The 13658-nt window shown below is 36.8% G+C and overlaps 1 protein-coding gene across 1 annotated transcript in view; it reads right to left on the minus strand.

Moving 5' to 3' along the window:
* The window catches only part of LUZP2 (leucine zipper protein 2), a 269908-nt gene extending 258205 nt beyond the window's left edge, over positions 1 to 11703 (minus strand). The window contains exons 1-2 of the mRNA XM_052662305.1: positions 11622 to 11703; positions 3823 to 3885 (exon numbers count right to left, since the gene is read on the minus strand). Coding sequence (XP_052518265.1) covers positions 3823 to 3885; positions 11622 to 11696 — 138 coding nt within the window. The 5' untranslated portion in view covers positions 11697 to 11703. The remainder of the gene's footprint in view (positions 1 to 3822; positions 3886 to 11621) is intronic.
* Between the last annotated feature and the right edge of the window lie 1955 nt (positions 11704 to 13658).

The following is a 13658-nucleotide window of genomic DNA, read 5'->3' on the forward strand; positions in this document are numbered from 1 at the left end:
TGATGTGAAGAGCTGACTCATTTGAAAAGACCCTGATGCTAGGAAAGATTGAGGGCAGGAGGGGAGGGGGATGACAGAGGATGAGATGGTTGGATGGCATCACCGATTCAATGGACATGGGTTTGGGTAGGCTCCGGGAGTTGGTGATGGACAGGGAGGCTTGGCGTGCTGTGGTTCATGCGGTCGCAAAGAGTCAGACACGACTGAGCAACTGAACTGAACTGAACTCACTAATTTAATACACAATATAATTTAATATAGTATTAATATATGTTTTAATATGAATCTAATTCTAGTATTACTGGGCTTCCCAGGTGGCACTAGTGGTAAAAAATTCACCCACAAATGCAAGAGATGTAGGAGACACAGGTTCAATTCCTGGGTTGGGAAGATCCCCTGGAGTAGGAAATGGCAACGTACTCCAGTATTCTTGCCAGGAAAATTCCATGGAGAAAGGAACCCAGCAGGCTGCTGTCCATGGGGCCACAGAGAGTTAAACAGGACTCAGCACAGTTCAAATATTTCCAGCTATGTGTTCCTTTAAAAAATTCTGAATATTATCAAACTTTCACATTTTATTAAGGGGTTTGAAACAAATCAGAAATGCTTATCCCAATGCTTAATTTTTCCTCATATTTCAATAACTATATATTATCCTATTTCTCCTCTGAGCCTTTCCTATGTCTAGGACCACTATGTGGAAGTTGCTCAGTCATGTCCGACTCTTTGCGACACCATGGACTCTATAGTCCATGGAATTCTCCAGACCAGAATCCTGGAGTGGGTAGCCTTTCCTTTCTCCAGTGGATCTCCCCAACCCCGGGATCAAACCAAGGTCTCCCGCATTACAGGCAGATTCTTTACCAGCTGAACCACAAAGGAAGCCCCAAATAACTGGACTGGGTGGCCTATATCTTCTCCAGCAGATCTTCCTGACCCAGGAATTGAACTGGGGTCTCCTGCATTGCAGGTAGATTCTTTACTAACTAGAGAGACTTATTTTATCCTATAAGAAACCACAGATAAAATTAAGAAAATTAGAAGTGACAATGGAGGGAAGTTGTTTTAAATGTACAAATCAAAGAGAATTCTAAGCTTTGGTGCAACTTTTCATATTTGTTATAACTATATAATACCCAAATACAAAATGCAAAATAAATGATTAAGTGTAAAAATGGATGACTTTGGCTCAGATCATAAACTCTTATTGCAAAATTCAGACTGAAATTGAAGAATGTAGGGGGAAAAAAAAAACACTCTAGGCCATTCAGGTATGACCTAAATCAAATCCCTTACAATTATACAGTAGAAGTGACAAATAGATTCAGGGATTAGATCTGATGGACAGAATGCCTGAAGAACTATGGATGGAGGTTCGTGACATTGTACAGGAGGCAGGGATCAAGACCATCCCCAAGAAAAAGAAATGCAAAAAGGCAAAATGGTTATCTGAGGGGGTCTTACAAATAGCTGTGAAAAGAAGAGAAGTGAAAAGCAAAGGAGAAAAGGAAAGATATATCCATTTGAATGAAGAGTTCCAAAGAACAGCAAGGGGAGATAAGAAAGCCTTTCTCAGTGATCAGTGCAAAGAAATAGAGGAAAAAACAGAATGAGAAAGACTACAGATCTCTTCAAGAGAATTAGAGATACCAACGGAACATTTCATGCAAAGATGGCAACAATAAAGGACAGAAATGGTATGGACCTGACAGAAGCAGATGTTAAGAAGAAGTGGCAAGAATACATGAAAGAACTATAAAAAAAGATCTTAATGATCACGAGACTTCAGCCTTCTCCCCCACATCCCTTTATATGCGTATGATCTCCCTCACCTCTTCACATTTTGTTTAATCAATTTACCTTTTTATTTTCTTACTTCTGAACAAAAATCTTTTCGGCAGTGGACGTCCATATAGTTTTACCATGTAGAGTATGGATCCATTATTCTGTTCAATCTCTACATACTGATTATTTGTCAAAACAATAAATCTAAAATTTCAAGGAATTCATACAAATGAGTTAAACGAAAAGCATTCAGTTTATAAGTTCACCACTAGGTTTTGTTAGAGAAGTCAAAAACTTTTTCTGGTTATCAATTATCACCTTGCAGATTTTCAATAGGATGAAAGTAAACAGCAAATTTACTTATTAGACTTACATTTGGCAGTCATTACTTCTGAAGAGTTGTACCGCTTTTAGAATTATTTTAATCTACACACTAGAAAATTAATATTAAACTTAAAACATATCTCCTGGAAGCAAATAAAATATTTTATTAATCCTCATCTGTACCTGGTATGAATAATTTATATTTTTATTATGAAAAAGCTTCCTCATTTGTTGAGTTCTAAATTTTAAAAAAAATTACCTATGATTAAAAGTTAACTGATAATACATATACAGAGATATAAATTAGCCCATAATCCTCTCATTATTATACAACCAAGTTTATATTGTTGCATGTGTGTGTATGGGTGTCTGTGTACAAACCCAAATGTATTTCCCTTCCTATTTTAATAATGGTTTTAATTTTGTTTTAAATATTTCTTTTACCTTAAATGACCCATGGAAAGTTTTAGACTTGAGTAGTCTAGCCCTCTCTGAGCCCCAGTGAACAAGACATTATCTAGTATGCCCAGTATTTCAGTAACTCTAATTTGCTGACATTTTCCACTATAAGCATTAAATCTAGGAAGATTTAGGCCTTAGGAAAAACATTATCAAGTTCATCTCATTAGATTTTCTTCAGAAGAGTTAGAGGAAAAAATCATTAGAAAGAAATGGAAATATAATAGAATCATAAGAAAGCCACTTAAAACTTTTCTTGTTTTCCTTTCTCATTTTTTTGCATGTATGATGCATTTTTTGCATGTATGATACATTTTTTGCATGTATGATAAATCATTTTAATGTAATAATCAGAGGACAAATGCTAAATCTTGATACCAAAACATTTATAAAGACTATTTTTCAACCTGGACATAAAAGTAGTATCTATTTAGGAATAATGTAGCTCATCTGTTGCTGAAATGTCACAAAAAAATGAAGAAGGAAGGAAGGGAGGGAGGGAGTAAGGAAGGAAAGAGAGTAAAGGAGAATAGTAATGGCTAAAGCAATTGATTGACATTTAAAACTAACCTAGTGGGGTTGATCAAAGAAGATGCATGATTAATTAATAGCTTAATTAATGGTTTAATAGTCCTACATAACTAATTGCAGTCAAGAAAAAAAGGAATACAGAGATGGAATATAAATGTGAAAAAAATTTAAAAAATTAAGTAGTTGTATAACAAGATAGACAAAAATATCAAAAAAGAAAAAAATGCACACAGCATTTTATAGAGTCCTTACATTTTAAAGACTGTAAGGAGAGTAGTTACACCTTTTTTGCTTGTGTTCAAGTCTCTTTAGTCTAAAATTATCTCACATAATTTTTTCATTCTAGATCAGCTTTTCCTAACATGAAGTGCATTTCTAATTAACTTTCTTCATCAGCTCCTGTGACAGAATTATGTAGATAAAAACATTTATGAAATAAAAATAATTTTTGATATTGTCAAAACAAAATATTATTAGAAGGATAAATAAATTGGATATTATGAACTAATAACATTATCACATATGTGATATCACATATCACACATATCACAATTAAATTAAATTATCCTCTCTGAAATTCTTACCCTTATAATTTCTCTCCATCAGTACACAGCTAAATGCCAAAATCAAATGTGACCAATACTCTAAAGTTTATGGCAAATCAATATTTGTGTTTGTGCATATCTTTGACTTCCATAAAACTCCCTCAAATATAAGTCTTACCTCATTCTGGAGATCGCGAATCATTTTGCTCTTTCTTTCCATTTCAGTCTTTAGAAAATTAATCTGAAAATAAAGAGGATACTATGTAGATTCATTTCACATTCATTTCTATAGCTTTTATAAGTTTATTTTCACAATTTCTGAAGTATAACCAAATGATTATCTCTGTCAACAAATATAGAGAAAGAACAAAGGATTAAAATTTTTATTAACCAAACTTTTATTGCCCAATTCATAAATATATCTGCTAATTATATAAAAATACTTTTTTCTTATATAATGAGATACTGTATTTTAATTGAGAAATGCACATTATGACTATGATTCTTCTACCTGTATAACGCTTAATTTTTAAACATATGGTTCCTAAACAGAGCTAGAGTCTAGGGTTGGGCCTAGGAATCTCTTTTATTAAAACACTCTCCAGGTATTTCTGACATATGGCCAAGTATGAGAGGAATTACACAGTGACGCTCCTCACCTGAAGCATGGAACCTTATGAATACTGTGCTAAAGAAACCAACAGGTTTCTGCCCATATACAATATTGTTGAAATCTGTAACCAAATGGTAACAAAATCTAAATCAAACAATTTTTGATAGTCAAACTACATATAAAATAGAAGCAGAAGCCTGAGAACCACTATGTCCATCATTTCGGCCATAACAATTTTCACATTTAAGTTTGAATCATGCAGATACTGACAGCAACCTGAAAATGTGGGTTATACTCATTATCAATTTGATGGATAAAACAGTTATCACTAGAAGGACTTGATGACATTCAAAATTAGATATGTGTACAAAGCAGTAGTATATGTCTCCCCCAAAATAGCTTTTATACCCATTTCTACTGCTCTGGGCTGGTATCAACTTACTGGTTACCACTGTTATGGGCTGGACCAACTCTTGTGGTTCTGTTTACCACTGCAAGATGCCTTTAGCAATAACCGTCAGGAAAGTTTGAAAAAAAATTAGGGTTTATGACTTATGAGTTCAGGAAATTGCATGGTATAGTTGGAGGGAGTTTGTGAGGAAAGAGAGAGAGAAGGAGTCCATGAACCTGGCGTTCTGCTTTTATTGGGGTGGAAGGTGGGGGCCTAGGGTTTCAGAATGTTCACTCTTTACTGATGACTTTAAAATATGAGTGGCAATTTAAAGTGCAGAACAGAAAATCACTAAACAAAACAAAAATCAAGAAGCTCCAAAGGTTAGTTAACAAACTTAAATTAAGCCAAACCTCTGGAAAAAAAAAATGGCTCACTGGGGAGCAGAGGTAGGAGGTAGAGCTGATTCTTCAAGTCAGCGGTTGGCAAAGTGTTTATTGGAGAAAGGCCTTTTTGAAGCGGTTGCTTCTTTGAAGTGGCCACCACTACAATCAAATCTTTTTTTTTTAATTAAAAAATTTTTACTGGAGTATGAATCAGACACTTAAACTACAAAAAGAAATGCAAACCATCAGGACTTACAATACTCTACCTCAGTACTTAATGGGCACCAGAAAATGTTGATATGTACAGATTTGTCTTTAGTTTTGGTTATGAACTACTTAAAGCCGTCTTGATTGTATGAATAACCTGGTGTTTCAGTGATGCCATGAAAGTGAGAGTGTTAGTCGCTTAGCCATGTCCAACTCTCTGCAACTTCATGGACTGTAGCCCGCCAGGCTCCTCCGTCCGTGGGATTTTCCAGGCAAAAATATTGGAGTGGGTTGCCGTTTCCTTCTCCAGGGGATCTTCCCAACCCATGGATCAAACCCAGGTCTCCCACATTGCAGGCAGATTCTTTACCATCTGAGCCATCAGGGTCCCTGGGAGCAGTGACCCCATATTATCTTATCAGTAATGCCATAATTTTCCCCAAATCCTCACATTTTGATACTATTTATTATATGTTCTCCATAATTAACACAACTTTAATTAACAGTGTAATGAAGATATACTGCAATGTCAAGACTAAAAAAAGGACAGAGACTTGGGAATGCAATGTTCAATTATTCAGGACCTACAATACATTCAGAATATTCCGAAGTCATAGCATTTTGAAACCACTGGTCTAAAATCCCAGCAGGTTTTAAGATTCCTGGAAAATCAGAAGTGAAATAGTTCTGAGAGACAGAAAATAACACTTATTTACATTGAGTAAAGAATAGATGGCCATAATTCCTTATTCTTAATGAGAGTCAGAGCTAGAAGTTAATTCTTGCCTTTGTACTAATTATGTCTCACTTAGGGCAAGTTAAGCCATAAAAATTAACAAGAGTGGTGAAATGCATCCAGAGAGCATTAATGGATTTAATTACTCCAGCTACACCTGATAGACCATTCTTTCTTGCTATTTGTTAGGTTTTTGATACAGGAAACAAGTTTGTAAGATTTGCTACTCCATTATCTGCTTAGAGATAAAAACAGATGCTCACATGTTCATAAAAAGTATTTGCAAATGGAATTAGATCAAGACAGCTTTATTTTTAATTTTCATTAAAATGCTTTTTCATTTTAATTTTCAAAATTTTGTCTTCTTTTATATTTTTGTGATTTAAAAGTACTATCACCTTCAAGTTTTATAACATTTTACTATGGACTTACTGGGGATTCTCAGATGGTGCTAGTGGTAAAGAACATGCCTGCCAATGTAGGAGACACAAAAGATGCGAGTTTTATCCCTAGGGTTCTGATTGCTGGGTCAGGAAAATCCCCTGGAGAAGGGCATGGCAACCCACTCCAGTATTCCTGCCTGGAGAATCCCATGGACAAAGGAGCCTGGCAGGCTGTAGTCCATACGGTTGCACAGAGTCGGACTTATTAATATGGGTATTTGCAACATCTTTTGCGTAAAATACACAGTCTTCTTTTATGGAGAAAGGCAGCATAATTAGATATGTAATCAAGGGCAGCACATAAGGGTATTTGCTCCTAAGTCTAAAATAGCATGACAATATTTACAGAATCAAATCCAAATGTTTTCCCTCTAGTTGGGAATGAGCAGTTTAAATTTCTCACTGTCCCCTTCTATTTTTATTTTTTATTTTTTTATTTTTTTAAATTTTTATTTTTACTTTATTTTACTTTACAATACTGTATTGGTTTTGGCATACATTGACATGAATCCACCACGGGTGTACATGCGATCCCAAACATGAACCCCCCACCCACCTCCCTCCCCACAACATCCCTCTGGGTTATCCCCGTGCACCAGCCCCAAGCATGCTGTATCCTGCATTGGACATAGACTGGTGATTCGACTCTTACATGATAGTATACATGTTTCAATGCCATTCTCCCAAATCATCCCACCCTCTCCCTCTCCCTCTGAGTCCAAAGGTCCGCTATCCAACATTATACTACATCAACTGGAGTCTTTCTAGCAGAAAGAATAATCACTGAATTATTTGCAACAATTAAACATATATACTTATTTAATCCTCAATAAGAAGAAAAAGCACAATCATTTTGAGTCTTTACCAAAGTTTGGAAGTGAGGAGTCCCAGTGGTATGAAATCTATCTTTTTTTAGATTCTATCAGATATACATTTAAAAAAAACATAGTTCTACTAATTAAATATATTTTATTCCCATATTTGTTAAGCTTTCTGTCATCTATTTTTGTACTTTCACTTAGGACTTATTAGTCATTCAACTCAAACCACAAACACACTCCCTCCAAAAGACAAGTATTATTTATTTCCACAGGTGTTTGCATTCATTGGTCTTGATACATTTTGTTAATATAATCTCGAATTTGCTCTTATAGAATTTTTACATGTACATTCATTAGTAGAAAAATAGCTATTAATTTACATACATAGCCATTAATTGATTTTGGAATCATAACTGATGATGTTCATAAAATTAGATGAAAGTTTTCAAACTTTTTCTATTTTTCAGAAAGTATTTGCCTACATTTGAAATTGGGTCTCAGGTAGCACTAGTGGCAAAGAACCTGCCTGCCAGTGCAGGAGACATGAGACTTGACTTCGATCCCTGGGTCAAGAAGACCCCTGCAGTAGGAAATGGCAAGCCACTCCAGTATTCTTGCCGGAGAATCACAGGGACAGAGAAGCCTGGTGGGCTACAGTCCATGGGGTCACGAAGAATTGGACACAACTGAAGCAAATTAGTCAATATTTGAAATTAGCTGATCTTTAAAAATTGGTAAAAGTCACCTTCCGGCCCTGGAATACATGAGAAAGGAGGTCTTTCAGCATAATAAAATTTTGAATGTATTCAGCTGTTTAAGTATTACATTTCTTCTTGCAAAAATGTTAGCATTTTATATTTATTCATCTAGGAATTTACATGTACATTTTAAATGTACCAGTGACTTGTTGCTCATAATAACTTATTTTGTTAAATTCCTGTTATGACTATTAGCTCTCTTTTAATTAAACATTTTAAAATTGGAGTCTTTTTATTCTTAGTCTTTCTCAAAGCCTATTTATCAGTCTTTTCAAATAACTTAATAATTTTTTTCTATTTTATTGTTGTCTTCACCAACTTTTATAATACTCTCTTTCTTACACTGATGTTTTGCTTTTTCAATAACTTCTTGAATTTTTGTTGCTAGTATTCTGTTTTTTTTGGAAAAATGCATGTAAAGCTCTGAATCTACCTCAGCTATTACACTGGCACATGTGTCTTCATTATTATTATTGCTTTATATATTTTATTATTTCTTAGTAACTAAATAGTTATTAGGAAGTGTTTTATATATTTTCCAAACATAGGAATTGTTTAACCATTTATTTAAACATTTATTAAAATACATTGAAGCATTTGCTATCAGTAATTTTTTGCCTACATTATTCTTCCAATTGGAAAATTTATTTATTACAACTGTTTTCTTTCTATTGAGTGGATTAAATTTAGTTTCTGTTATCTACTATATGCCAGATAACAATTTTAGGTAATCATGCATGTTATTTTAATTTGAATTATTCCCCAAATTCTTCAAATAAGGAAACTTGGAGGTTAAAGAACTTAATTTTATAGACAATAGACAGACCACTGGGCTTCCCAGGTAGCTCAGTGGGTAAAGAAATTGCCTGCAATGCAGGAGACACAAGTTCAGTCCCTGAGTTGGGCAGATCCCCTGGAGTAGGGCAAGGCAACCTGCTCCAGTATTCTTGCCTGGAGAATCCCATGGACAGAGGAGCCTGGTGGGTACAGTGTATGGGGTCACAAAGAGTTGGGCATGACTAGAGCGACTGAGCACGCGTGTATAGATGAACCACTAGGAATTTAAACTTGAATATTCTTATTCTGTGTCTCCCTGGTGGCTCAGATGGTAAAGCGTCTGCCTGCAATGCAGGAGACCTGGGTTCAATCCCTGGATCAGAAAGTTCCTCTGGAGAAGGAAATGTCAACCCACTCCATTTGCCATTTCTATCTTGCCTGGAAAATCCTATGGATGGAGGAGCCTTTCTTTTCTTTCTTTCTATTCTTATTCTGTAGCACATGTTAAGTTATGAATACATTTAGGGAGTGTCTGGCTCAGTACAGTATTATGGGGTGGGAGAGGAAAATCCTCCCTCAAGAGTCAATGCTGAATTTTAAGAAAAGCACTAGAAGGGTTCTGAGAGAGACCTTCTTCTCCCCAATTATGCATCCCTTGTCCCCATTATTCTGACACTTGGCTATTCTAGCTTTTGCTGAGCTCCTTCAAAAATTATAGCTTTCTTTTTTGGGGATGTTAGATACAATTTGTGTAACATTTTAGAGTAAACACAGGTTCATGCCTTGGCTTCTCCAAATATTAACTGTGTAAATACAAGCAACAGTTATTCCCTTTCAGTAAAAAAATATATAAAAAAAAATAATAGTGTGCCATTCTATTGTGAGAATCTGAGAAAATAGTATGTGTGGAAACTTCTATTCTGGTCTAAATGCCATTATTTATGACTGGGCTATGCACAAATTGAGATTAAATATGATAAGTCAAGGCAGAAATGGGATTGCAATTAGGGTCACTCAGTACACGGGGTCAGATTTTGACGGGAGGAATTGACACGGTGGTGCTAAAAATGTGTCTGCTCTTTCATGTGACATGTGTGTCCAAAGAAGGGCTTCCCAGGTGGCACCAGGGCTGAAGAACCTGCCTGCCAATGCAGGAGACATTAAGAGACGCAGGTTCAATACCTGACTTGGGAAGATCCCCTGGAGGAGGGCATGGCAACCCACTCCAGTATTCTTGTCTGGGAAATCCCACAGACAGAGGAGCCTGGCGGGCTACAGTCAGTCCATAGAGTTGCACAGAGTCAGACATGACTGAAGTGACTTAGCACACACATATGTCCAAAGAGCTAGACACGAGGGTGCACTGTAGGTTTAGGTTAGCAGTGAGTGCTGCCATGGCATAGCAGAGAAGAATAAAGGTGCTCATCTTTACTGGTGGGCTGGACAGATAACAGTGAATTTATTAACAGGAAATAAATCTGCACCTAGGAAAATCAAGTCATTATTACAAAGACTGTCTCCAGGAAGCAGTTACTCCAGATGACAGACAGGGCTAAGTTTCAGAGGCAAAATTCTATACTCTAATTCAGATTATTCAAGGAAGCCTTGCAAAAGAAAGGCAGGCGTTTCTGCCAGTTCTCAAAGGGGCTGGGGTCCCAGGTAATCAACCTGACAAACAGGCTCTATGTCCCAGAGCCTGCTGAAATCATTCAAACTGGCCAATCCTAGACCAGCTTACCTCGCTTAACCCTTTCCTTCCCATGGAAACCACAACAGAGGCTCTTGTCCACCGTTTCCCCACCTTCATTTGCCCTGGGACTGACCTGGGGCTTCCCTGCATGATCCCTGGTCATGTGGCATGTCACCCTTCTTGGTAACTGTGGGAAATAATGATCTTTCCAAATGTAGTCACTTCCTGATCTTTTGCTCTTGTGTGCTCATGCTGAGTTGCTTTAGTCGTGTCCACCTCTTCACAACCCCATGGACTGTAGGCCACCAGGCTCCTCTGTCCATGGGACTCTCCAGGCAAGAATACTGGAGTGGACTGCCATGCCCTGTTCCAGGGGATCTTCTTGACCCAAGGATAGAACCTGTGCCTCCTGTGGCTTCTATATTGTAGGTGGTTTCTTTACTACTGAGGCACCGGGGAAGCCCTTCTGTTGGTCTTACTATACCTTAAAATTTTAATTAATAGACTATACTTTAAAAAAGACTCAGGTCCTCAAATAAAACAAAAGCTTCAATACCCATAAATTGTACATAAAGGGGGAACAGGTAGAAATCTAGTTTTCAGCACGACTATACAGACCACTCTCCCTCCAGCTTATGGGGAATATTAGTTATAAAAATTGAAATATGAAGGTCAAGTGAACATCATTTTGAGAGAGAAAATCTGGAGAGAAGATTGATTCTTAAACCTTGGGGTGTATCAGGATCACCTGTGGAGATGATTACATAGGCAGATAATGTAACCCCACCCTTGAGAGACATCTATTCAGTGGTTGTAGGGTATGGCTTAGGGTTCTGTATAGCTTAACTTAGTTCAAGGTCACATCCCAAAATTCAAGGGCTGCTGATATGGGGCCTGACACCAGCACTCTTGGCCTCAGTTTCTCATTCACAAATAAGGATTGGGGATTAGTAGACCCCTAAGAAGCAAATACATATTAGATTTGGAATGAATGCTGATGAAGCATGTTTTATAATCTTGGTGATGGTGTTTTATTTATTGTATTTTCGTTTTTATTTGTTAGTGGTGTGTTTGTTCAATAGTGATTTTGGGGGGAAAAAATAAATGAACAACTCTTCAGCTCCAAAGCAAAGGACACAAAAAAGAAACACTTACAGTAGCCTGTTGTTTTTCTGCTTTGTCAGCTGTCTCCTTAAGCTGACTTTCCAGGGCCTCCTGGAGAGCCTTCATTTGTTCTCTTGTTTAGGACAAAACAGAGAAGAAAAGAGAGACATAATATAACTCTGTACACTATGAAATAAGATTTCACTGCACATATACACTTAGGAAACATAACTAGAATGTATACAGACACAGTTAAATATACAAGAAGCATCTCAGGATTCTGGTAAAGAGTACTGTCTCCCATGGAAGCTCAAAAAGCAAGCTGTATTTAAGAGAAATTGCCTTGCTATTGTGTCTCATAAGAATCCCACTGTGAGAGCTGCATAATGTGTCAAATCATATCAATAAAATAATTAAGAGTTGGAAAGCTAATTTTAGTGACAGCATGCTAGAGTGTGAACATGCTGTTCAGAAAAAAAAAAGTTATCATAGACTTGCTGATAGGATAAAATCATCATTCCCTTGGAAAACCCAACTGACTAATTCTAAAGCATTATGTTTTAGACATCTTGTGTAAGGTCTGAGACTTTTTGTAAAAACAAAGAGAAAAAAAGACATTTCTAATGTGAAAGCTCATTTATTGGGGATAATAAAAAACACGTCTGCACACATATACACATTGTGCCTCAAGCTCACTAGGACGTACGGACCCTGTCTCACATTAAAAATTAAATACTTTCATAAATATGCATTTCCTTCAAAGGTTTAGGATTTTCTCAATTGTGACAGATTTTATTATCTTTCTGTGCCTTCATTTGATCATCTAAGCTATCACTCCAGACTGCAGATAACAGCATATGAGTGAAGCGTGTGTGTCAAGTGTGGTAGTGTGTTAAGCATGGCTAGAGGACTAAACTCCTTCAAAGCAACAGCAACGACCAAATGAAAACCTAGCTTACAAACTAAAATTCCCAGGCTAGTGCCAAAAGATAACTTCTGGAACAAAAACATTTTCTTGGTGTGTAACCACAATAGGGAGACTATGGAATAGAAGAGTATACTCTGAGACTCATTTTTATCCATCTATAAAATGGGCACAATGACAGAACTGCCTCATAGATTTGTAGGGGAGGTTTAGAAGACAATAAGGCATGCAAAATGCTTGGGAAATAATCACCAAATACACATGAGATTATCGTCATAACCACTGGTACCACTAGAGGTCCCTGTGTTCATTCTTTGACTAGCACATCCTGCACAACCGCAAGCTGCTCTTTCACGCAGGAGAACTTAATGATACCTCCAGTTTTCTTATCTAGAAACTCCTAGGTCACTCTTTCAGTTTTAGGACTATCCATGAAAGTCTATACGATTGTTGGAATCAATCTGGATGTTATCAAAGTAAAACATAATAGGAACAAGTTATAAAATAATTACGGTCACTTTGGTTCTTAGATGATTTATGCGTGATAGGGTAAAACTTCAATATGCTTTCGTTTAAAGTGGATTTTAAATCTCAGTTTCCATTACAGCCTCAAATAGGTTTCATTTACTAAAACTGTTTATTAGAATGAAGTGTCACATGTCCTGACTGTGCTAAGTCGCTTCAGTCGTGTCTGACTCTTTGCGACCCTATGGACTGTGGCCCGCCAGGCTCCTCTGCCCATGGGGATTCTCCAGGTGAGAATACTGGAGTGGGTTGCCATTTTCTTCTCCAGGGGGTCTTCCTGACCCAAGGATTGAACCCTCATCTCTTAGGTTTCCTGCATTAGCAGGCAGGTTCTTTACCATTAGGCGCAACCTGGCAAGCCCCAAAAGTGCCACACACGGACACTTAAAATCTGCATTTCCATGACTGCTTCTGATATTTTTCACAAAGAACACTTGTGACATAATATAATATGAATGTCTACCTATATTGTAGGCTTATAGTACACCAGACACTCAATAAACTTCACATCAAATTGTAGTATCTTACTGCAAATGGAAAACTGATACATAAAGAAGAAGTGGAACTGCGTTCTGGACCATGTGTGCTCAAATTCTAGAAAGTCATTTACCTCTGTTGAGGGAGAGAGACGGAGAGAA

Source organism: Budorcas taxicolor, chromosome 25 (genome assembly GCF_023091745.1).
Source record: "Budorcas taxicolor isolate Tak-1 chromosome 25, Takin1.1, whole genome shotgun sequence".
Lineage (NCBI taxonomy): Eukaryota > Metazoa > Chordata > Mammalia > Artiodactyla > Bovidae > Budorcas > Budorcas taxicolor.